The sequence below is a fragment of the Crotalus tigris genome, unplaced genomic scaffold (genome assembly GCF_016545835.1).
Source record: "Crotalus tigris isolate CLP2741 ecotype Arizona unplaced genomic scaffold, ASM1654583v1 scf7180000017543.2237141, whole genome shotgun sequence".
NCBI classification, from domain to species: domain Eukaryota; kingdom Metazoa; phylum Chordata; class Lepidosauria; order Squamata; family Viperidae; genus Crotalus; species Crotalus tigris.
The window spans coordinates 2,110,322-2,135,104 of NW_024096463.1; the positions used below are offsets into that span (position 1 = coordinate 2,110,322).

The window sequence follows — 24,783 nt, forward strand, 5'->3', positions numbered from 1 at the left end:
TATTTTTTTTCCTGATCTTTGAATTTCCTACCAGCTTCTTACCAGACATGCTGTCTTGCCCTGCTTTATGGATGAAGACATAAAGGAACATTTGTAATCTGACAGCTGTTCATTCCAAATCCCTCATAGCCAGAAATAAACCAGAATGAACAAGGGATACAGAATGGAAAGGGTAGGATGGGACAATTCTCCAGTCAAATTCCTTGTTGCAAAACAAGTTGCAGTAGAGAAGTGGATGGTCAGAAAAGAACTACATAACCTATGGTGTGCTAGACTGCATCCATGATTACACTTATAAATGGGGCAGGGGAGATCTCAAAGTTAATGTGTGTCTCCTCTCTTCTGAAAACCCTGTAGATCAGTGATGGCAAACCTTTTAGAGACCGAGTGCCCAAAAAACGGCCCTGCCTGACCCCGCTCCACTCCCGCTCTGCCCCGTCCCACCAGCTCCTACCCTACCCCAGCCCCGCCCGTCCACAGGACCACCCACTGCCTCCACAGATTGCTCAGGTGGCCCAGTAGCGCCATGGTGGCCAGGCCCTCCACCCGTGCCCTGCAGCAGCATCTGCACGCGACAGGGCACAAGGGCGGAGTCTTGTCCCCGCTGCCCAGCTGCCATGTCCTTGGCTGTGCTACCCTGCGTGGGCTGTGCTCTGGGGGGGGGGCTGCTGGTGAGGAGGGGCCCACGGGGGGTGAGACTGGGGCGACTGCGCAAGTGCCCACAGAGAGGGCTCTGAGTGCTGCCTCTGGCACTCATGCCATAGGTTTGCCACCACTGATGTAGATCTTAAAAAGTTCTCCTTAAATTTACATTAAAGGTAGTCCTCAGCTTAAAACAGTTCGTTTAGTGATCATTCAAAGTTACTGAAAAAAGTGACTTATGATTGTTTTTCACACTTAACGACCGTTGCAGCATCCCCAGGGGTCACATGATCAAAATTCAGATGTTTGGCAACTGACTCGCATTTATGACGGTTGCAGTGTCCCCGCGTCATGCGATCCCCTTTTATGACCTTCTGACCAGCAAAATCAGTGGGGAGGCCAGATTCACTTAACAACCAAGTTATATACCCACTTAACAGCTGCTGCAATTCACTTAACAACGGTGGCAAGGAAGGTCGTAAAACGGGCAAAACTCACTTAAGAAATGTCTCACTTTAGCAACAGCAGTTATGGGCTCAGCGGTGGTCGTAAGTTGAGGACTACCTGTATAGTTTTAATGCAGTGATGGCGAACCTATGGCACGTGTGCCAGAGGTGGCACTCAGAGCCCTCTCTCTGGGCACACACGCCGTCGCCCCAGCCCCCCCTGCAGCCCCCTCCTCACCTGCAGCCCCCCCGGAGGAGAGTTGTCCCTGAGCGCGGCCCGTGCAGAGCAGCGCAGCCAAGCACATGGCAGCCAGGCAGCAGGGACAAGACTCCACCCTTGCGCCCCGTCGCGTGCAGATGATGCATTGGGGCGCAGGCAGAGGGCATGGCCAACATGGCACTGCAAGGCCGCCTGGGCAATCTGCAGCGGGCTGTGGAGGTGGTGGGTGGCCCTGCGGGCGAGTGGGGTAGGGGACGGAGTGGGGGTAGGGTAGGGGGCAGTACGGGGTGAGGGGTGGAACGGGGGCGGGCGGGGCAGTTTGGGGGCACTCGGTCTCTAAAAGGTTCGCCATCGCTGTTTTAGTGTATTGTTTTTCTCTTGTTTTTAATTGTTGCCCACCCAGACATGCATTTGGGACACTATGCAAATTTAATAAATAAATATGGTGCTTTTTTTTTTTTTTAGAAAAAACCCAAAAGAGACGTGGGGGGGGGAGCAACAGTGCAAATAAGCAGGAAGAGGAGGCAGTGAAAAATGGGGCAATTGAAACCGATCGGTTGGATTGATTTTTTTTAAAGTTCCATATTTTGAAAAACTAATTTTAATATTTTCTGTCTCTCTGTCTCTCTCCCCCCTTCTTCTACTTTTTCTTCTTCTCAGGAGGCTCAATTCTCTTCCGAGCCAGCTTCCGAGCTTGGTATGGATAATGGTAGAGCGGTGGAAGGTCAAGTAGGGTTGAAACAGAAAGATGCAGAGATCAGAGTCCATGGACGTATCCTTCCAGAGGTGGGCAGTTTGTGTCTTGGCTGTGCTGTAACTGCAGCGGCCATGAAGCAACTCCATACAGGTAGTCCTCGACTTACAACAATTCATTTAGTGACTGTTCACAGTTACAACGGCCCTGAAAACATAAGACTGTTTTTCACACTTACAACCGTTACAACATCCCCATGATCATGTGACCAAAATTCAGACACTTGGCAAATGACTCATATTTATGACATTTGGAATGTCCTGGGGTCATGTGATCTCCTTTTGTGACCTTCCGACAAGCCAAATCAATGGAGAAGCCAGATTCACTTAACGGCTGTGTTACTAACTTAACAGCTCTTTTTTAGAATGGAATATAGCTGGAAGGGACTTTGGAGGTCTTCTAGTCCAGCCTTCTGCTCAAGCAGGAGAACCTATACAATCTCAGACAAGTAATTGTCTAGTCCAGTGGTTCTCAACCTTTTTAATGCTGCGACCCCCAACCGGTCGTAAGTCGAGGACTACTCAACCGGTCGTAAGTCGAGGACTACTCAACTGGTGCAGCACCGTTTGCAGAATGGGACTTTTGGTGGGCTCAGCAGGGCAGAGACAGCCTGGACAATTCCTATTGGCTTTTGAAGCCAATAGAATTAGACTCTATTCAAGAGAGTCTATTCTATTGGCTTTCAAAAGCCAATAGAATAAAAGGGAGTAGCACAGCTAAGGAAAAAGGGAAAAAATGGCGGACTGCGTTGTTTGGCGACCCCCGTGAAATGGTCATTTGATCCCAAATGGGGTCCCGACCCACAGGTTGAGAACCACTGGTCTAGTCTCTTCTTAAAAATCTCCAATGATGGAGCGCCCACGATTTCTGGGGGCAAGCCGTTCCACTGGTTGATTGTCCTCACTGTCAGGAAGTTTCTCCTTAATTCTCTTCGATCAGTTTCCAATCATTGTTTCTTGTCCTGCAATCTGGTGCTTTGTGAATAACGTGACCCCCTCTTCTTTGTGGCAGCCCCTCAAATACTGGAATACTGTTATCATGTCTCCCCTATTTCTTCTTTTCTTTAGACTAGCCAAACCCAAGCCCTGCAGCCGTTCTTTGTATGTTTTAGTCTCCAGGCCTTGGATCATCTTAGTTGCTCTTCTCTGAACTTTTTCCAAACTCTCAATACCTTTTTTGCAGTATGGTGACTGAAATTGGCTGCAGTATTCCAAGTGTGGCCTTACTAAGTGATCGTCCACTAGGACTCCAAGGTCCCTCTCACAATTACTGTTTTTGAGCCAGGTCTCACCCAATGTGTACTTGTGTCTTTGATTTTTTCCTGCCTAAATGTAAGACTTTGCTTTTCTCAGCTGCAACAATTCACTTAACAACTGTGATAAGAAAAGTCATAAAGTGGGGCAAAACTCACTTAACCAGTGTCCCGCTTAGCAGCATAAATTTTGGGCTCAAATGTGATCTTAAGTCGAGGAGTATCTGTAAACTGAGCAACAAGTTTAAAAGTAGCAGCAAAATAATATTTTTGTTTACAAAAAGTCAGCATTTCTCCCTTAAAACTGTAGGCAGGGTTTATACATTAAAGTACCAAGCATTTTGTGCAATTTACGCATTGGGAAATAAATGTTTCAATGCCGTTACTGAAAAGGCTTTGTGGAAATTAATTGTGTTGATGTCCAAAAGCAGAATTGGAGCATAGAAAATGGCTCCTGAACAAAGAGATAGGAGCCAATGTTCCTATATAGGGAGTCCTCAACTTATGACCACAGTTGAGCCCACCATTTCTGTTGCTAGTTAAGACATTTGTTAACTGAATTTTGCCTCATTTTATGACCTTTCTTGCCACAGTTGTTAAGTGAACCCTGTATGTGTTAAGTTAGTAATACAGTTGTTAAGTGAATCTGGCTTCCCCATTGACTTTGCCTGTTGGAAGGTTACAAAAAGTGATCACACGACCCCGGGCCACTGCAACCGTCATAAATATGAACCAGTTGCCAAGCGTCTGAATTTTGATCACGTGTCCAGGGGGATGCTTCACTGGTCCTAAGTATGAAAGACGGTCACGAGTGGCTTTTTTCAGTGCTGTTGTAACTTCAAGCCGTCGTTAAATGAACTGTTGTAAGTCGAGAACTGCCTGTATGTCCTCTTGTTCCTCTCTTGTGATTTGAATCTTGTGGGTACAAGTCTGATTCTTACTCTATCCTTGGCAACTTTGAGACTTGTGGACTTCAACTCCCAGAAGTCCCCAGCCTGAATGGGTGGCTGAGGAATTCTGGGAGCTAACATCCATAAGTCTCAAAGTTGCCAAGTTTGGAGACCCCAGATGACCTTGAGAATTTTTTTGTTGTGCATCCCAATCCTGCTGAAGACCCAGACTAAGGTTGGTTGAAAACTTCCTGGGTGCTTTCATGTAATAGGCCAGTGGTGGCGAACCTATGGCACGAGTGTCAGAGGCAGCACTCAGAGCCCTCTCTGTGGGCACGCATGCCATTGCCCCAGCCCCGCCCCCCTGTGGCCTGCTCCTCAGCAGCAGCCCCCCCCAGAGGAGAGTCACCCCCGAACGTGGCCCGCTCAGAGCAGCGCAGCCAAGGACATGGCAGCCAGGTGGGGACAAGACTCCATCCCCGTGCTCCATCACGTGCAGTTGATGCTGCGGGGCGTAGGTGGAGGACGTGGCCACCATGGCACTGCTGGGCTGCCTGTGGAAGTGGTGAGTGGCCCTGGAGGTGGGTGGGGCTGGGGGCGGGGTGGGGGCAGAGCAGAGCAGGCGGGGCAGGGGCGGTTTTGGGGCACTTGGTCTCTAAAAGGTTGGCCATCACTGTAATATGCAAAGCTTGTTTGGGTTACCCTTGATTAGGCATTTTGTGGCTGAGCATGCTAAGCCAGCCTTGCCTGTGTCATTGTAAGTCATTAATCCATTAGAAATTCTCATGTAAAATGATTAAGTATCCCCATTTGAAAATATTGTATAAGGTTTTTCTTACCAGCTTTAAAGCAAGAGAAACTTATCATTTACTTCCATTTAAAAAAAAAGTCTGCTGTTTCTTATGAGAGAGAGAGAGAGCCCTAGCTGCTATTTTTCTGTTGCATGATTGGATCTCTGACATGTTTTGGTTTTCTGTTCCAGAGTACTGAACAGAAAAAAAGTGTGATCAACTCCTTGGTGTCTGGGGCATTGGCTGGCGCTGTGGCCAAAACAGCTGTGGCACCGTTGGACAGGACAAAAATCATTTTCCAAGGTAGACATGGGAGAAGGGAGGAGAAATGGGGGAATCTTCCTATCTTTCTAAGTTGCGGAAGCAATCGTGGCTCCTTTTAGATCCGTTTTTCAGATTTGACAACTTTACGATGTGTGGACTTCAACTTCCAGAATTCCCTACCCATCATGCTGGCTGGGGAATGCTGGGAGTTGAGGTCCACATATCTTAAAGTTGCCAAGTTTGAAAAACATTGATTTAAATACATGGATTTCAGTTCCCAGAATTCTCAGTAGTAACCCTGGGGGGTTGAGGAATTTTGGGATTTGAAGTTTGTAGATCTGTACGGCCCCCAGTTTGGACAAACAATTGCATTTATTCCTGGCTTGTCGTTACTGTAATCCAGGGGTCCCCAACCCCAGTCCATGGACCGGTACTGGGCCACGGCATGCCAGCAACCGGTCCGCACAAACAAGCAAAGCCCCATCCACGCGATGTAGGCAACACACAAAACCACGCATGCTCCAGTCATGGAAAAACCTTTCTCCACGGAACCGGTCCATGGTGCCCAAAAGGTTGGGGACCTCTGATCTAACCAGCTTAGAAGCCAGATTTGACTCTCTGCCTTTGCATTCTGGCTTGATAATGAAACTAAATACCAGGATTTGGAAAGACTGTGTGCTTTTTTAAAATCCTGGTTAATTTGTAATTAGTTTGTTCAGCTGTCTTTGCAGAAGGCCTTTGACAAGCCAGGCATCTGAAGATTTAAGGTGTAATGGTTTATGAAAACAAGGCCAGCATATTCTTTAAAAGCATTTAGATTCCTCATTTAAATGCTTTGGAGCCGAGGTGGGGAACCATGGCCCCTTTATGACTTGCGGACTTCAACTCCCAGAATTCCTGAGACAGCCTGGTTCCCCTGCTTTAGAGCATATCTAATAATGTTGTTTCTTATTATTTTGGACATGTGGTGATAGTTTATAATTTACAGTTTCCTTTGGATCCACTTCTTCTTTTCTTTTTTCTAATATTCAGATAAAACTTTCTTTTCTATAACTTAAATCGATTATTCACTAACCTGCATTGTGGGATGGTACAGAAGACAGTAAAGGACTTGGTTTCTGATCTCTTCTATCCTCTCAACCTGTTCTAGTTGTCCGACTCCTCTTTAAAATATGGAAACCAGAGTTGGACATACCGTTTGAAGTGGGATTCTGATTAATGTAGACTAGAGATTGTTTTGAAATCCTCCTGTCATCTAAAGAACAAAATTGATAAGCATGTTCCTCCATCTTCTCACCGTAGCTTGTCATAAAAATGTTGAGCAGCACAGGACTAAGAACTGGATCTTGTAGCAGCCTACTACACCAATGTTTCTCAGCCTTGGTAACTTTAAGATGTGTGGACTTCAATTCCCAGAATTCTCCAGCCAGCATTCTGGGAGTGAAGTCCACATGTCTTAAAGTTCTCAAGGTTGAGAAACACTGGTCTATATCAGGGGTAGGCAGTCTTGGCTCTTTTATGACTCGTGGACTTCAACTCCCAGAATTCCTGAGCCAGCCTTGCTGAGGGGAAAGGGAGAGGTTTCCAAGCTGAGCCATGCTGGCTCAGGAATTCTGGGAGTTGAAGTCCACGAGTCATAAAAGAGCCAAGGTTGCCTACCCCTGCCCTATACCATACCTGTCTCCAGGCTAATGTGGACCTGTTGAGATATTAGGTGCCAATTCACAAAGGCAGTGGAGATGGTTCTCTTCCTTGGGGATGCGGTCTGGATGTTCCAAACCAGAGTCTGACTGAGTGCAAAGATGCTGGTTTGTGGCATGGATTAGTCTGCCCATAGATTTCTTAGTTGCAGGGCTGACGTGCGTAATGGCTTCTTTTTTTTTTTTCTGTTTTCAGTGTCGTCGAATCGGTTTTCTGCTAAGGTAAGGTGAAACGTCCTTCTCTTTTCTAAGCTTCCTTGCAGGTTGAGCAGTTGGGAAGGATTAAATCTCACTGAATTGATCCCATGGGTGGGTCTCACCTTAACACACCTCTCTGTTCTGCCCCTCCTTCTGGCTTCTTAAGTGAAAATTAGTCAAAACAGAACTACTATAAAACGGTAGGCACATGTATGTGCCAATTGAAGTAAACTCTTGGGGCAAAATTCCAGCGAAAGAATAGACATTAAAACAGGAATTCAACCCTCATAAGGAGACTGTGTAGCTGCTTGCTAACTGCAACACAGAGAAAAAGTAGGCTTTACTTTGTGTAAGGAGGCAGATAGTGGGATGTGACATTGACTTATCCTAAAGTAGCATCTGAGGGGCGTAGGAGTCATTAGGGGCAAAAATTCCCAGTGTTTCTGCTGGACTTTGGCAAAGGGTTCTTCTATCTTGTTTTGCATGCTCTTTCTCTCTCCACTGTGGCTTAAAGAAATAGTTATTGCCAGATTGACCTTCTTCTTCTTCTTCTTCTTCTTCTTCTTCTTCTTCTTCTTCTTCTTCTTCTTCTTCTTCTTCTTCTTCTTCTTCTTCTTCTTCTTCTTCTTCTTCTTCTTCTTCTTCTTCTTCTTCTTCTTCTTCTTCTTCTTCTTCTTCTTCTTCTTCTTCTTCTTCTTCTTCTTCTTCTTCTTCTTCTTCTTCTTCTTCTTCTTCTTCTTCTTCTTCTTCCTCCTCCTCCTCCTCTTCCTCCTCCTCCTCTTCTTCTTCCTCCTCTTTCTCTCCTCCTCCCTCCTCCCTCCTCCCTTCTCCCCCTGTCCCCTCCCCCCTCCCCCTTCCTCCTCCTCCTTCTCTATTCTTTCTGGAGTAAGTTCCTTCTGAAAGGTCCCTCAGTGTTGGCGTCTGCTTTTCTGGGCTTATCATGATCCAACAGTCTTGTTGCAGTTCTGCAGCATCTTGAGACCTCACATATATATTGCCATCAGTGAAAGAAAGACAGAAACCAACCCATTCTGTGGGAGTTTGGTGGGACAACAAGAAGAATATGTTGAGGAGACACCAGTGAATCGTAACCATTTTTTGGCTGAAAACTCCCTACGTCCTACTTGCCCTGCCCCAACCTTTCCTCTCCAAATTCCCTCTTAAAAATTCACAGCTCCTTTGTCTTTTCAAGCGTGTCACCCCTGACCCAGCTCCTTCTCTATCCAGGAGGCCTACCGGCTGATCTATCGTACCTACCTCAGTGAAGGCTTCTTCAGCCTATGGCGAGGCAACTCGGCCACCATGGTTCGGGTGATCCCCTACGCTGCCATCCAGTTTTGTGCACACGAGGAGTACAAGCAGCTTTTGGGCAGCTACTATGGCTACCAGGGAAAGTAAGTTGCTAGGGAGCCTCAGTCTCCTTAAAGGTCTTGGCCTGAGCACGTGGGAAAGATATTGTCAGGTACAAGAAGTCAGGAACCAGGATAGAGTTCAAAAACAACAGTTATTGTTGATCAGAACAAAGAACACAGGTGAAAGTCTGGGGTGATTCTCAGTCATCCAGGCCACGGTTGTCCCGAAGGTGCTTTTTCAAGAGGCGACTGGACTTTCTTTGTTTTTCTTTGAAGACGTTTCGCTTCTCATCCAAGAGAAGCTTCCTGGATGAGAAGTCAAACATCTTCAAAGAAAGACAAAAAAGTCCAGATGCCTCTTGAAAAAACACCTTTGGGACAATACAGGTGAAAGCTTCTAGTTGTCTGTTCTGGTGTATGGCGGAATCTTGTCTCTCTGACTTACATTTCCAACCGTGAAACCCCAATCGTTGCGATTTATAAATTTTGATTCATTGCTGAGCCTGATTTATGTCAGCTGTATTTTAGTGCCAAGGGAACAGAGCCAGAGTTTTGGAATGAGCAATGTAACTGGCTGACAAACCATACTCAGTGAGTAGTCCTTAATGGTACTACATCTACATGGAGAGAAGTAAGCAGTGGGGTACCACAAGGTTCCGTCCTAGGCCCAGTACTCTTCAATATCTTCATAAATGACTTAGATGAGGGAATAGAAGGGGAACTCATCAAATTTGCAGATGACACTAAACTGGCAGGAATAGCCAACACCCCAGAAGACAAACTCAGGTTCCAAAAAGATCTTGTTCTTGACTCGAACAATGGGCCCTGTCCAACAAAATGATATTTAATGTGGAGAAAAGCAAGGTTTTACACCTGGGCAGGAAAAACCAAAGGTACAAGTACAGATTGGACGAAACCTGGCTCAAAAACAGTAACTGTGAGAGGGACCTTGGAGTCCTAGTGGACGATCACTTAAACATGAGCCAGCAGTATGCAGCAGCCACTAAAAAAGTAATACAAAACTTGGTTATATAAACAGAGGCATAGAATCAAGATCACGCGAAGTATTAGTACCGCTTTATAAAGCCTTAGTAAGGCCACACCTGGAATACTGCATTCAGTTTTGGTCACCACACTACAAAAAAGATGTTGAGGCTTTGGAAAAAGTGCAAAATTCAACAACTAAGATGATTAAAGGCCTGGAGACTAAAACATACGAAGAATGGTTACAGGAATTGGGTATAGCCAGTCTAGAGAAAAGAAGGGGGGGCATGATGGCAGTATTCTAGTATTTGAGAGGCTGAGGGGGTCAATTTATTTTCCAAAGCATCAGAGGGCAAGACAAGAAACAATGGTTGGAAATGGAACAAAGAGAGAAGCAACCTGGAATTAAGGAGAAACTTCCTAACAGTGAGGACAATTAACCAATGGAACAGCTTGCCTCCAGACGTGGGTGCTTCATCACTGGAGATTTTTAAGAAGAGACTGGACAGTCACTTGTCTGAAATGGTACAGGGCAGTGGTGGCGAACCTATGGCACGCGTGCCAGAGGCGGCACTCAGAGCCTTCTCTGTGGGCAGGCGCACCATGCCCCGGAGATGGCAATCGTCCCTCTTCAACCAGCCGCCCGCTAACTCACCGCGGTCCCACATGACCGGATGCATCCCAGTGCCCATGCGCTCGCTGGCCTCTGTGTGCAGGGGCTGATGGTGTCAGGCAGCAGCCGCCCCGTCCCCTGCCTCATCTTTCCCTGTGACAATGACACCCTCGCCTTGCCTTACCTTACCTTGCCTCGCCCTGCAGGACGAGCCTCCTGCCCACCGCCCCACCTGCCAGAGACCCCCTGGATCTCCCCCAACCCTGCCTGGCCCCCACAGGTGTCCCTCCTCACGAGCAACATAGAGATGATCACACCCACATTGGCCACACCCACCCAATCTGCCATTCCCACCACAGCCACGTCCATCCAGTGGGCCATGCCCATCTGGCATCCGGCGATAAATAAGTGTGTTTTGGGTTGCAGTTTGAGCACTCGGTCTCTAAAAGGTTCACCATCACTGGAATAGAGTCTCCTGCTTGAGCAGGGGGTTGGACTAGAACAGTGGTTCTCAATCTGTGGGTCGGGACCCCATTTGGGGTCGAACGACCATTTCACGGGAGTCGCCAAACAACGCAGTCCGCCATTATTTCCCCCTTTTCCTTAGCTGTGCTACTCCCTTTTATTCTATTGGCTTTTGAAAGCCAATAGAATAGACTCTCTTGAATAGAGTCTAATTCTATTGGCTTTCCAAAGCCAATAGGAATGGTCCAGGCTGTCTCTGCCCTGCTGAGCCCGCCAAAAGTCCCATTCTACAAACGGTGCTGCACCAGTTGAGTAGTCCTCGACTTACGACCGGTTGAGTAGTCCTCGACTTACGACCGGTTGGGGGTCGCGGCATTAAAAAGATTGAGAACCACTGGACTAGAAGACCCCCAAGGTCCTTTCCAGCTCTATTCAGATTCTGATTCAGTTTGGAACCTTTTTTTTGTCCAGTCGGTTTAGAGTCTGGATAGCCAACAACCAAAGAAATTCTCCTTTTAAAATATTCTTTTGTTTCAGGGCACTCACCCCTCTGCCCAGATTCGTCGCAGGCTCTCTGGCAGGGATCACAGCTGCCATGTTGACATACCCCCTGGACCTGGTTCGTGCCCGTATGGCAGTGACGCCGAAGGAAATGTAAGCGATTGGAGATTTGATGCTCATGTACTTAAGAAGGGACATGAGGTGTATTCTTTCACTCTTATTGTTCCTCAAAACCTATACCAAGGGTCTTCAGACTTGGCAACTTGAAGACTTGTGGACTTCAGCTCCCAGAATTCCTGAGCCAGCCATGCTGAGGGGAAACGGAGAGGTTTCCAAGCTGAGCCATGCTGTCTTAGGAATTCTGGGAGTTGAAGTCCACGTGTCATAAAAGAGCCAAGGTTGCCTACCCCTGCCCTAAGCCATGGCATCCAGCATTCCGATCCAACCGGGAGGTTCACAAGCAAAGCATGAAGAACAAGTACTTTGATTATGGTTTCCGGTGCCTGATAATTCAGAGATTTAGTGATTAATAGCCCTTGTGGAATAACCTCATCCTCTTTGGAAACTCTCCAAGGTATGTCTGTTCAGTCTCTTCACAAGTTGCTTTTAAGCACAGGATCCCGATAAGTAGGTTTATATTATATTTCAAGTTGCCAAGTCTGAAGACCCCTGACCTATACAGATAGTCCTTGACTTACCCCAGTTCCTTTAGTGACCATTTGAAGTTACAGTGGCCCTGAAAAAAGTGACTTATGACTGTTTCTCACACTTACGACCATTGCAGCATCCGCAGGGTTACGTGATCGAAAGTCAGACTCTTGGCAACTGGCTTGTATTTATGACCGTTTCAGCATCCTTTGGTCGCGTGACCCCCTTTTGTGACCTTCTGATAATCAAAGTTATTGGGGAAGCCAGATTCATTTTACAACAGTGAATAACGTATAATGAAAGGTTGAAGCATAAATGCTCATCTAAGGGAAGATTGTTGCTTTTCTCATGTTCCAAGCAAAAAAAAAAAAAAAAAAAAAGATTTGCCAAAAAGAAATAAATTTCTTCTACAAGGTTTTCTTCTACTCCAGGACAGTGATTGGTTCAATACAGGTAGTCCTCAACTTACAACAGTTCCCTTAGTGACTGTTTGAAGTTATAACTGCACTGAAAAAAATGACATGACCATTTTTCACACTTATGACCATTGCAGCATTCCCGGGGTCATGTGATTCACATTCGGATAATAATAATAATAATAGTAATAGTAGACGTGGCAGTGCCTGGAGACAGCAGAATAGACAAGAAAGAACTGGAGAAGATAACAAAATACAAAGACCTACAAATAGAAATAGAAAGACTGTGGCAAAAGCAAGCAAGGGTAGTACTAATAGTCATAGGCTCCTTGGGTGCAATCCCAAAACAACTGGAGCACCACTTGAACACAATTGGCATTGACAAATTCGCTATTAGTCAATTGCAAAAGGCGGCCTTATTAGGAACTGCTTCCATCCTGCGACGATACCTGTAATAACATCAAACATCCATATCTGCCTATCCCAGGTCCTTGGTAAGGACTCGATAGGTAGACAAAAATGCCAAATCCAGTCTGAGCATCTGGCTGACTGTGCAATGATCGATAATAATAATAATAATTAAAAAAAGCTGGAAGGGACTTTGGAGGTCATCTAGTCCAACCCCCTGCTCAGGCAGGATGCTTGGCAACTGATTCACATTTATGATGGTTGCTAGTGTCCCGGGTTCACGTGATCACCTTTTGCGACCTTCTGACAAGCAAAGTCAATGAGGAGACCAGATGCCCTGAACAAGCGCATGTTACCAATTTAATAACTGCAGTGATTTACTTAACAAATGTGGCAAGAAAATTTTGGGCTCCGTTGTGGTAAGTTGAAGACTACCTGTAATGTACTCAAGTACTAAATAGTCTGCTTGCTCATAGTTCACTTGGTGAATCCAGTCAAGTATCTTAGGGATCTACTAACCACAGTGACAAAAATATATATATGACAAAACTGTAGTGGAATGTAGTCTGGATTCCAGGAGGGAGGGATAAGGGATGCCTTGTGGTTGACCACATTCCCCCTCCATAGACATCTTGTGAGAGTACTCACAAAAGGTTCAGCTTACGCTAATATAAACAAAGATGACCAATATGGCCAGCCTGCCAACAACACATTAAGTTCCCCACCTGTGGGAGATTCCCTAAAATAAGAGCACGTCCCTTGCAACTGGGATAGGCGTAGATTCTTCGGACTTTCACCCTTCAAACTTCTTTCTAACTTTTGTCTGATGTTGTCAGGATTCTAGTCCACAATGTAGCCTATTTCATTTTTCCTTGGCAGGTACAGCAACATAATTCATGTATTTATGCGGATATCTCACGAGGAAGGATTAAAGACCCTGTACAGGGGCTTCTCCCCTACCATTTTGGGGGTGATCCCTTATGCTGGATTGAGCTTTTTCACTTATGAGACACTGAAGAAGCTGCACGCAGGTAAGGACAATCCAGCTGATAGGAATTATATGCAGGTGGCCCTTACCTTGCAACCATTTGTTTAGGGACCATTCAAATTTAACGACAGCGCTGAAAAAAAAATGACCTACAACTGATCCTTGCACTTATGATCATCAGCGCATCAAAACTCAGGCACTTGGCAACTGGCATGCATTTACAGTGGTTGCAGCATCCTGGGTCATGTGATGCCATTTGTGACCTTCCCAGCCAGCTTCCGACAAGCAGAGTCAATGGGAGAAGCCAGATTTGTTTAACCACACTGCATGCTATACTTAACATTGCATTGATTCGCTTAACAATCATGGCAAAAAAAAAACCTTGTAAAATTGAGCATGACTCACTGTCTAGCCACAGGAATTCTGGTTCCAATAGTCATAAGTTGAGCGTTATTTGTACACGGTTTGTACTGTTTTTATGTGCATTTTTAAAAAAATATTATTTTTAAAAAAACTGCTCGGTGATCACAACAGTGAGGCTGGGGAGTTTGTGATATATCTGTTGTGGGAATGCAAACTTTCTTGGGAAATATTTTCTCATCAGGCACAATGTTAAAATTTCAGATGGTCTGGCAAAACTGACAAGCAACCGATTCTGGACCAAAATTATTAACTTTAAGGGTTTCTTATGGTTAGATGTGAGCTGACTTCTAATTTTAAATGGGATGAGGCCAAACCCACAGACATGGAGTTGTGTGAAAGGGAATCGGAAGGAGCCAATCAGGGTGAAACTTTGTTATCAAAGTCCTGTAAGGCAGGGCTTTTCAACCTTTTTACCGATTGTACCACTTTTAGGATATGGCAATATTCGAGTACCACCTAGGAAAGTGTCAAAATCTTGATGACCAAAATAAAAATCTGTTCAAAGTTGCAATTGCACTGAAATGATTTATGACCATTTTTCACACTTATGACCATTGCAGCATGCTCAAAGTCATGTGATTTATATTTGGATGCTTGGCAACTGATTCATATTTATAAGAGCCGAGGTGGCGCAGCAGTTAGAGTGCAGTACTGCAGGCCACTTTAGCTGACTGTGTTCAGCAGGTCAGCGGTTCAAATCTCACTGGCTCAAGGTTGACTCAGCCTTCCATCCTTCCGGGGTAGGTAAAATGAGGACCCAGATTGTTGGGGGGCAATGTAAATATATATATACATTGCTTACTGGTGTACACCGCTTAGAGAGTGCTTGCACTTAAAGCGGTATATAAGTCTCATAAATAAATAAATAATTGTCACAGTGTTCCAGTGTTCATGTGATCCCCTTCTGCAACCTTTTGACAAGCAAAGTCAATGGCAGAGCTGCTGGTGGCCAAGTGCTAAGGCGGGACTTCCTTCCCTCCCTCCCTTCCCTGCCTCCCTTTTTCTCATTCCCATCTCCTTCTGAAGGAAGAATTTGAACCCCCCCCCCATATTTTCCCTCTTCCGTATATTGATTAAACAAGGAAAGGCCTCCAGAGACAGAAAAGACAAGCTGCTGAGTGAACTAGCTTAAAAGGGCACATTCCCCTTTAAGAATTAGCTACTGGCTAGAAAGGAAAGTAAGGAACGCAGCTGGCACTTAAGGAAGACAAAAAAAATGTAAGTACTGGCTGCTGGCTAAGGCAACCTCCCCAAATGGTTCCATTCCTAAGTAAAGGAATGCTACAGGCAAAATCCATTCAGGAGAAAAATACTTCAAAATCCCTTGCAGCAAAACTTACAGCTAACAGCAGCAGAGCAATAGAAGCTAACACCATCAGCCAAATAGAAATTGCCAAACACTCCTTAAGAACACAAAGCCCTCATTACACAAATCCCAGAACTTCAAAGTCACAAAAGCACATAAGAATCCTTCCAATCCCCATCTCCTTCCCTCCGTGCCTCACCTCCAGCCATTGCTGCCTTTTTTCATTCCTCTTGCCTGTTTACTGCTGCCAGCACAAGTGGCTGCCACAGCAGTTGTAGATCGGCTCATGGCCAGCCTGCTTGATCTCCTCTCCCCCCACCCTCCCCCTCCTTCTTTTTCTTCTTCCCCTTCGGTGCAGCTGACTCTGCCTCCTCCCAAGGCTGTTGCTTTTTTATCTCTCTCCCTCTCCTGCCCAAACTGCCTCATTATATAGGCTTTCCTGTCTCCACCTCCCCTCCTCCTTTCTCAGAGCCAGAAGTGAGCCTGGGGCCTTTGCAGCTCCAGAGAACTCTCTCACTGTAAGTCCTTGCCTGTGCTGGCTCTTTCCCTCCCCCACTACACTTGGCTGGGCAGGGCTGCGTACCACCTGCCACTCATTAATGTACCACAAGTGGTACGCGTACCACCCGTTGAAAAGCCCTGCTGTAAGGAACAGGTAAATGAAATGTTTAGCTTTAGTTGTAAAAGAGAAAATGAGGGAAATACAGTAGTAGTCTGGAAGTATCTTACAGGCTGTCACATGAGGAGGTAGATTTGTCCTGTGTCAAAAGTAAGGGAAGGATAAGGATGGAGATCGAAGAATTCAGATTAAAAGAAAGGAGGTTCACATTGAAGATAGGAAGACATTCCCAACAAGATTTGCAAAGCAGTGGAACCATCTTGTATATTAATCATCATCATCATCATCTCTTGTTTGCCTGTGTTTTCAGCAGAGCTTGTGGTTACTGGTCAGAAGCTGCTTACTGTAGCATGATGGCTGGGGAATTTTGGGAGTCAAAAGTCCACACATCTTAAAGTTGCTGAGTTTGAGATCCACTGCTATAATGGCTCTCCTCTAAGGAGGAGTTGGACTAGATCAGTAATGGCAAACCTATGGCACGCATGCCAGAAGCGGCACACAGAGCCCTCTCTGTGGGCACGTGCCATTGCCCCAGCATATCTCTAAAAGTTCACCATCACTGGCCTAAGGCCAGCCAGTCTGGAGCCGCCATTGGGGAGCCCACCATCCCACCCGCCAGAGACCCCCTGGATCTCTCCCAATCCTGCCCGGATCCCACAGATGTCCCTCCCCATAAGCAACATCAAGGTGGCTACACCCACCCCGGCCATGCCCACCCAATCTGCCATGACTACTGCAGCTACACCCATCCAGTGGCCAAACCCACCCAGTCTGCCAAGCCCACTGTAGCTGCGCTCGCCAAGTAGGCATACCCACACAGCACCCAACGATACATAAGTGGGTTTTGGGTTGCAGTTTGGGCACTCGGTCTCTAAAAGGTTTGCCATCACTGGACTAGAAAGAGTCCAGGGGTAGGCAACCTTGGCTCTTTTATGACTCATGGACTTCAACTCCCAGAATTCCTGAGGCAGCATGGCTCAGCTTGGAAACTCTCCCTTTCCCCTCAGCATGGCTGGCTTAGGAATTCTGGGAATTGAAGTCCACGAGTCATAAAAGAGCCAAGGTTGCCTACCCTGAGATAGACTCTAATGCATCTATCAGGTCACTCCTGCAGGATTCTATAATAGAGAAAGCTAAACCTTCACCTGAATTATTTGCAGCAATCCCTATGCCTCACTTATTTGCCACTGTTTTATTATTTATTTTCAGTCCCCATGTGTCCTTCAGGGAGCTTGGGGCAAGCAGCCTGGTTGATTCAAATGGAAGATTAAGTGGCCCAGTGAATGCTGTGGCTGAACTGGCATTTCCTAGTCCCTGTTCGATATGCTTAACCATATACTGGATCCTTACTGGTCTACATGAAAAACTTGTATTGTGAAGAGAGAAAGTTTAAGTAGATATTTTCTTCTCTTTTCCCCAGTTCTTCTCTATGATATCTTGGCTCTTAAGCTCAGTCCTGGCCTCAAGGAGTCTTTAGAATGTGCCTCTCCAGGATAAAGAGCTATGTCATGGTTCCGAAAAGAAGCAGCTTTTCAAAGAACTTTGAGGCTTATTTACCTTAAAGAATCCTTTTATTTCTGCATAGCTTCGGCACATACAACTTTAAGCCAAAAACTGAATCCTCCCTCCCCCAATCACCCGTGACAAAGCAAACTCACTCCTTCATTTTACAGTCATCAATCACATTCTCCAATTAATGTGAAGTGTGAAGTGCCCCTCCCCTTACAGCTGACCTTGGCAATACTGTGCTCAGATATTGTTATGGTTAGCTAGCATATTTTCCCACCCACTAGGCTAGTATTATCTGCTTTAACTCTAGAAGTGCTATACAGGCTAAATCAGGGGTAGGCAACCCAAAACACTCAAAGAGCCACTTGGACCCGTTTCCCACCAAAAACAAAACACCGGAAGCCGCAAAACCCTTTTGATATCTAAAATGAAGATAACACTGCATATATCCTTTTTTACCTTTATTATAGGTGTGTGTGTGTTTGTGTGTGTGTGTTTGTGTGTGTGTATATATGTGTGTGTGTATATGTATGTATGTATACACACACACACACATATATACACGTACATACACATACAGGTAAAAAAAGGATATATGCAGTGTTATCTTCATTTTAGATGTCAAAAGGGTCTCTCTCTCTCTCTCTCTCTCTGTCTCTCTCTCTCTCCCTCCCTCTCTATCTGCCCTTGGTCTGCTTGCCACTCCTCTTCTCCCGCTCTCTTTCTTTCTCTCTCTCTCTTTCCTCTCTCTCTCTCTCTCTCTCTCTCTCCCTCCCTCTCTCTCTTTCTCTCTCTCTCTTTCTCCCCCCCTCTCCTATCTGCTGCTCACCTGGCAAGCTTCAAGCTGTTGTCCAACAAGCTCAGGGGTCGGCAACCTCGTCTCTTAAATGACTCATGGACTTCAACTCCCAGAATTCCTGAGTCAGCCTAGCTGGGCTAGCTAGCTCTCTCCTGCCCTTCCTGCTTCCTGCTTCCTGCAGAGACGCAGCAAAGGGAGGAGCTCCGCCCAGAAAGCTTTTCAGCTCCTCGGAGAACACTGTGAGTCACTGTTTTACACACACACACACACACACACACACACACACACACACACACACACGCAGAGAGAGAGAGAGAGAGAGAGAGAGAAAAGCAGGGAAGCGCAATTGCCTCTCTCTGTCTCTGTCTCTCTCTGCAAAGGCAGAGGAGGCTGGGAGCCACCGGGGAAGGCTCAAAGAGCCGCATGCGGCTCCGGAGCTGCAGGTTGCCGACCTGTGGGCTAAATAAAACAGGTTTGCTTCTTCATATATGGCAAGCAAGAACATCCAGTGTTAGCAGTCTTGACATCTACTTTGGAAACCAGGAAACTCTGAGTTCTAGTCCTGCTTTAGGCACAAAAGCTAGCTAGGTGACTTTGGGCCAATCACCAGGAGACTGTAAGTTCTAGTGTCGTCTGAGGCATGTAAGCCACTTGGCTGATTTTGGGCCAATCCCCAGGAGTCTGTGAGTTCTAGTGTCGCCTGAGGCGTGAAAGCCAGTTGGGTGATTTGGGCCAGTCCCCTCCCTCTCAGGCCAACCAACCTCACAGGAGAAATTACGAGGATGTGGGTGAATTGGCTATATTCGTCACCCTGAATTATTGTTAAAAATAACAAAGGTGAGATATAAATAAATAAATAACGACAGACCGAAATCTGTTGTATTTCTAAGCATCTCTACAGGGTCTCCTTTTCTTTTTCCTCTCCAGATCACAGCGGGGGGAGAGAGCCCTATCCCGTGGAAAGGCTTGTGTTTGGGGCTTGTGCAGGCCTGATTGGGCAGTCGGCCTCTTACCCTCTGGATGTGGTCCGTCGACGGATGCAGACCGCAGGAGCGCTGGGCTACTTCTACGGGTCTATCTTCCTCACCATGAGGGACATCATTCGGGAAGAGGGACTCATCCGAGGCTTGTACAAAGGGCTGAGCATGAACTGGGTCAAGGGTCCCATTGCCGTAGGCATCAGCTTCACCACCTTTGATCTCATGCAGATTCTCCTCCGTAAATGGGAGCGCAGTATGAATGTGCAGAGGTAACGCCAAACCGCCGCCCCGGTTCCTTGTGGAGAGGGAGTGGCCACCACGGTGGCACCAGTGCTGACAGACGAGGATGGACAATCCTCCTTTTTTAACCCCCTTTCCCTGATCCCAGTTGAGATTCTCACGGTAGATCTGAATGACCTCGGAGAAGTCTGTTTCAGACACACAGATTCCTCTAAACTGTGGCCATCTCCTCTCTGGTTTCCAGATAATGAATGTGCGAAGAAATAATAGTAGAAATCAGTGCAGGATTTTCACTGTTTTTATGACGTGATCTACACACCCCCTGAATTTTCCAAATGGGGGAGAAACGGGGGACTCGTTCACTGCGAGCCTCATCACAGGAGGCAGCAGCTGATGTGGTTTTATCTGTGTCAACCTTTTTTTGCCCCCAACTCTTCCCCACTCCCCTTTTATTTTTTTTAAATTTGTCCACAACTCTCCTCACATATCATTCATTACCTCTTGGAAGGGCAGTGCCAGATTGGGGTGGGAATATTTTTCCATAGAGTTGACTAAAAAAAAAAAAAGACGGACACTTCCTCTGGCATTTTTGTTGCTGGAAACCAGGGAGATCCTTAGCTGGGGAACTCAATCTTAAATCAATAGTTGTTCAGGTTGTCATTTTCCAGAGCAGCATTTTTAAATAAAGGATTTTGTGTTTTGTTTTTTTTTTGTTTTTCAAAGAAATAAAAAAGCAACAACTTACCAGATAGGTTTTGCTTTCCATTGGAGATGGGTCACTCTGGGGAAAACATTACCAGTGCGCAGTGTTAACTGGAAACGCTTGCTGTCTTGATAGGCCAGGGGGTCTTCAAAATTGGCCCTTTTGTGACTTGTGGACTTCAACTCCCAGAATTCCTCCACCAGTGTGCCTGCCTGAGGAATTCTGGGAGTTGAAGTCCACAAGTCACAAAAGGGCCAAGTTTGAAGACGCGCGATAAGCTATCTGTTTCATTTCTTCAGTATTATTATTACTTCCACAGTAGGGAAAAGTAGAGAATGGATGTCATAAGTGTTTGGTTGGATGGTAGGAACTTGAAGGGATATTATGAGCTCCTGAGAATCTCCTCTTCCTAGTTAACGTTAACTTGGGTTGGGTTCTCAGATTGAATGAAGAGCCTCTGGCTCTTTTTCTCTGGGCCCTCCCTGCTTTGTGCATTTTTAAGATCCTGCTCGCTTGAAATGGGAGAAAACACAACCTGTTGGCCAAACCAGCAACCTCGTGGTGTAGCCTCCTTCCCAAATAGTATAATCCCACTACTTATCTTCCCTTTCTCCTTTCATTTGCTGCTGCTTGTCAGAGTGGAGAATACCGTCGTGCCACGCTGAGCAAACTTCTTGTGGCAGCTTATATATTTGCTGCGTTTGGGTCTCTTTGGATAGCTTTTTGCTGCATCGGTTCTGCTATTTTTTTCTCCTGCCTGTTTTCTGCTTCATTCAACTTTAATGCCACTTGGGGGGGAAATAGCAACAGATTATACCCTGATACAATTCTTAAGCCTTTCCCTTCGGACTAAAGCAGGGGTGAGGAACAATGGCCCTTTTATGATTTGTGGACTTCAACTCCCTGAATTCCTGGCCATTGGCTCAGGAATTCTGGGAGTTGAAGTCCACAAGTTATAAAAGGGTCATAGTTCCCCATCCCTGCTAAGGAAGAAAGTTGGAATGGTGTATGTTACAGCAATAGGTATTATGGGTCTGTGGTAAGGCTAAAAGACACACGATTGTGAACTGACATGGATCCTTCCCCACATTTTGTACAAGAGGCTGGAAACTGACATTTTGTTGGCCACAAAATATTTTGTGGTGATCTGCATGCACTATGCCTCTTCACACCCAGCATCCTAATTGTTCTTTGCATGATCCTAAAAATTCTACAACCTGTTGATTCTTTTGCAACAGCGCTAATCAAAATGGTTTCTGCAAAGGGGCTCAGAAACTAACAGAAGCTTTTGTCGTTGTAAAGCTTTTTCTGCATTTGAGATGCCGTAAGCACCCACCCCCAGATACCATATTTTTTAAGAGGCAGAATCCAGAATGTGAAGTGTAGCTGTTGTGCGCACAGAACACGTTGACTGTGAAGGAAGATACATGAGTGGCCTCAAGGCTTAGCCGCCAACATGCACAAGTCAAATCACAAATCAGTAAATGTGAAAAATGTCTCAAATTGAGATTTATGAATATAACTCAGCTCTTAGAAGGCTTTTCTTCCGATTTTAGAAATTTTTAGATTTCCCCCCCCCCTTTCCACTTCTTAAGCTTGGTTGCCAATCTAGCTTGTGTTTTTGTTTTTTAAACTGCTTTATATAATTAACACTGTACCACTTACCTTATGGTCTTGCATAGAGCCTTTTGTCCAGAAATGTTAGACACTCACAAATCATCCCCTGGTCATTGTAATCAAATCAAATTCATTGGGGCGAATTGGATATTTAGCTGGGGAAGCCTGCTATAATAGGGATTAGTAACCTCTTTGTGGGCAGCTAATGTGGGCCTCCCTCCTGTTCCCCAGTATTAAGTCAGCTGGAGAATCTCACCAAGGCAAGCTCAGCAGGGTCTTTTTCTCCCAACTGCACATTCCTAAGGTAGAGAGTCTAGACCAGGAGTCTCCAAAGTTGGCAACTTTAAGACTTGTGGACTTCAACTCCCAGAATTCCTTATGCCGGCTGGAGAATTCTAGGAGTTGAAGTCCACAAGTCTTAAAGTTGCCAACTTTGGAGACCCTTGGTCTAGAGCAGGGGTCTTCAAACTTGGCCCTTTTATGACTTGTGGATTTCGGCTCCCAGAATTCCTCAGCCAGCGTGCCTGGCTGAGGATTCTGGGAGTCGAAGTCCACAAGTCATAAAAGGGGCAAGTTTGAAGACCCCTGCTCCAGAGTAGTGTTTTTCAAACCTGGCAACTTGAAAATGTGTGGACCTCAACTCCCAGAATTCTCCAGCCGGCATGCTGGAGTCCACACATCTTAAAATTGCCAAAACACTCTAGAGTCTAGACCAGGGGTAGGCAACCTTGGCTCTTTTATGACTCGTGGACTTCAACTCCCAGAATTCTTGAGCCAGCATGGCTCAGCTTGGAAACACCTCCCTTTTCCCTCAGCATGGCTGGCTCAGGAATTCTGGGAGTTGAAGTCCACGAGTCATAAAAGCCAAGGTTGCCTACCCCTGCTCTAGACTAATAGTTCAAGGACAGGTTTGCCTTCCCTACTTGGAACCTAGCCAAGGTTTTCTTTGGTCTAATAATAATTTGAAAAAAGGTCAATACAAACCGGCTGTCCTAAACAGCACTTTTCCTGTTGCTGCCAACTTTCCTGTGCTGAACAAGGTGATTTTTAGCGAACGCTCAGTGCTGTTTTTCCAGGGTAACAGGTGATATGGCTGACTGGTGTCTTTGCTGTATTTGAATGTGCCTTTAAAACAGGGCTCTTCAGACTTGGCCCTTTTATGACTTGTGGACTTCAACTCCCAGAATTCTTCAGCCAGCATGCCTAGCTGAGGAATTCTGGGAGTGGAAGCCCACAAATCATAAAAGGGCCAAGTATGAAGACCCCTTCTTTAGAAGGTGCTGTGGGAATCTCCAAGCACAACAGGGGTGCTCTTGTAGGACAAGGGGAACTATTTTGTGACAAGTAAACCAGTGGGGAAACAGGATCCCTTTCCTTGCAGAAGTTTGTACCTTTTTACCCTTATAAGGATTATTTGGGGAAACCACCCTTGATGTAGAAAATCTGCAATGTATTCCAGGCAGGGCTGTTTCTCATTGCTTTGTGCAAACAGAGTATATGATTGCAAAGCCACAACATGTTTCCCAGAGAGAGTTGCAGGCCCATAAGCAGTGTTTTGAAGGAAAGTGAGCTAGCCACTAAAGTATTTGGCACTATTGCACAGCCAAGTATTACAAAGGGTGACTTTGGAGAGCTACTCCAGCCTCGGGGACAAAGGCGCGGCTAAGGCAAGACGCATTTGTACAAAATGTGAAACACAATGGCCTCAGCTGACAGGAGCTTGTCTGCATTGTGGCTTTTTATCTGGCCAATGACACTTTGTTTTATATAGATGTTTATAGTGAAAAAATTATAAAGATCTGTGCCAAGGGTATATTTAATAATAAAAATGAATTATCCAGTTTGTGGCGTCTGTCGTGTCTCTCTTTTCTGAGATTTTGTCTAATTGTATAGAATTAGGTGGCATTATTGGTGTCTAATCCATGGTGGCGAAACGGTTAGAATGCAGCACTGCAGGCTACTTCTGCCGGCTGCTAGCAGTTCGATCCTGACCACCTCAAGGTTGACTCAGCCTTCCATCCTTCCGAAGTCGGTAAAATGAGGACCCAGATTATTGGGGGTAATATGCTGAGTCTGTAAACCAGGGGTTCTGAACCTTGGCAACTTTAAGACTTGTGGACTTCAACTCCCAGAATTCCTCAGCCAGCAAAGCTGGCTGAGGAATTCTGGGAGTTGAAGTCCACAAGTCTTAAAGTTGCCAAGGTTCAGAACCCCTGCTGTAAACAGAGGGCTGTAAAGCACTGTGAAGCGGTATGTAAGCCTAAGTGCTACTGCTATTATTAATATAAGTATCTCCAACCTTTTTGATGACCGTGGCCTTGGAGGTCTTCTAGTCCAACTCCCTGCTCAGGCAGGAAACCCTGTACCATTCCAGATGAATGGCTGTCCAATCTCTTCTTAAAAGCCTCCAGTGAGGGAGCACCCACTGTCAGGAAATTTCTCCTTATTTCTAGGTTGGTTCTCTCCTTGATTAGTTTCCATCTGTTGCTTCTTGTCCTATCTATTGAAAAGGGGCAGGGCATCCCATACAAAAAACTCCTCCTTCCCCAGAGTGTGACGTTACTCAGACCATCAATTCATAGCTGAACTATTGATCTGCTCCACACAATATGCTGTCTTCGACACACAACCATAATGGAGCCTGCCCGTTGCGGTCATATAGCGTGACTGTTGTAAAATAGGTTGATCAGATGACCACTCCGATTTTACGACTTTTTTTTCGCAGTGGTCATTAAGAGAACACAGCAGTCATAAAACAAACACCGCAGTCACTCAATGGGCATTAAGCAAACCCATTTATTCCCTATGGCAGTGGTTTTGCCGAAAACGGGAAGTAACTTCCCTCAAAACTGTTGTTAAGTGTGGCCCTGTTGCCGAGCACCCTAACTCCCTTTTTTTTCTCAGAGGTCGTAACTTTGAATGGGTGCTAAGTGGTCAGTCGTAGATCAAGGACTAGTTCTGTCTGCAGGCCCAATCATTTATGGCTTACTCAGTAACCCAAATTAAGCAGGCCACAGGGTCATCCTTAAGCGACAGATGATAATCATAATAATCA

At 45.8% G+C, this 24,783-nt stretch overlaps 1 protein-coding gene across 4 annotated transcripts in view; it reads left to right on the plus strand.

The window, feature by feature from the left end:
- SLC25A42 (solute carrier family 25 member 42) overlaps positions 1 to 22,088 on the plus strand; it is a 41,040-nt gene extending 18,952 nt beyond the window's left edge. For all 4 annotated transcript variants that reach the window (XM_039323850.1, XM_039323676.1, XM_039323762.1 and 1 more), the window contains 7 exons: positions 1,969 to 2,094; positions 5,187 to 5,298; positions 7,156 to 7,181; positions 8,385 to 8,551; positions 11,109 to 11,225; positions 13,424 to 13,575; positions 19,116 to 22,088. In XM_039323850.1, coding sequence (XP_039179784.1) covers positions 2,008 to 2,094; positions 5,187 to 5,298; positions 7,156 to 7,181; positions 8,385 to 8,551; positions 11,109 to 11,225; positions 13,424 to 13,575; positions 19,116 to 19,441 — 987 coding nt within the window. In that variant the 5' untranslated portion in view covers positions 1,969 to 2,007 and the 3' untranslated portion in view covers positions 19,442 to 22,088. The remainder of the gene's footprint in view (positions 1 to 1,968; positions 2,095 to 5,186; positions 5,299 to 7,155; positions 7,182 to 8,384; positions 8,552 to 11,108; positions 11,226 to 13,423; positions 13,576 to 19,115) is intronic.
- The last annotated feature ends 2,695 nt before the right edge of the window (positions 22,089 to 24,783 follow it).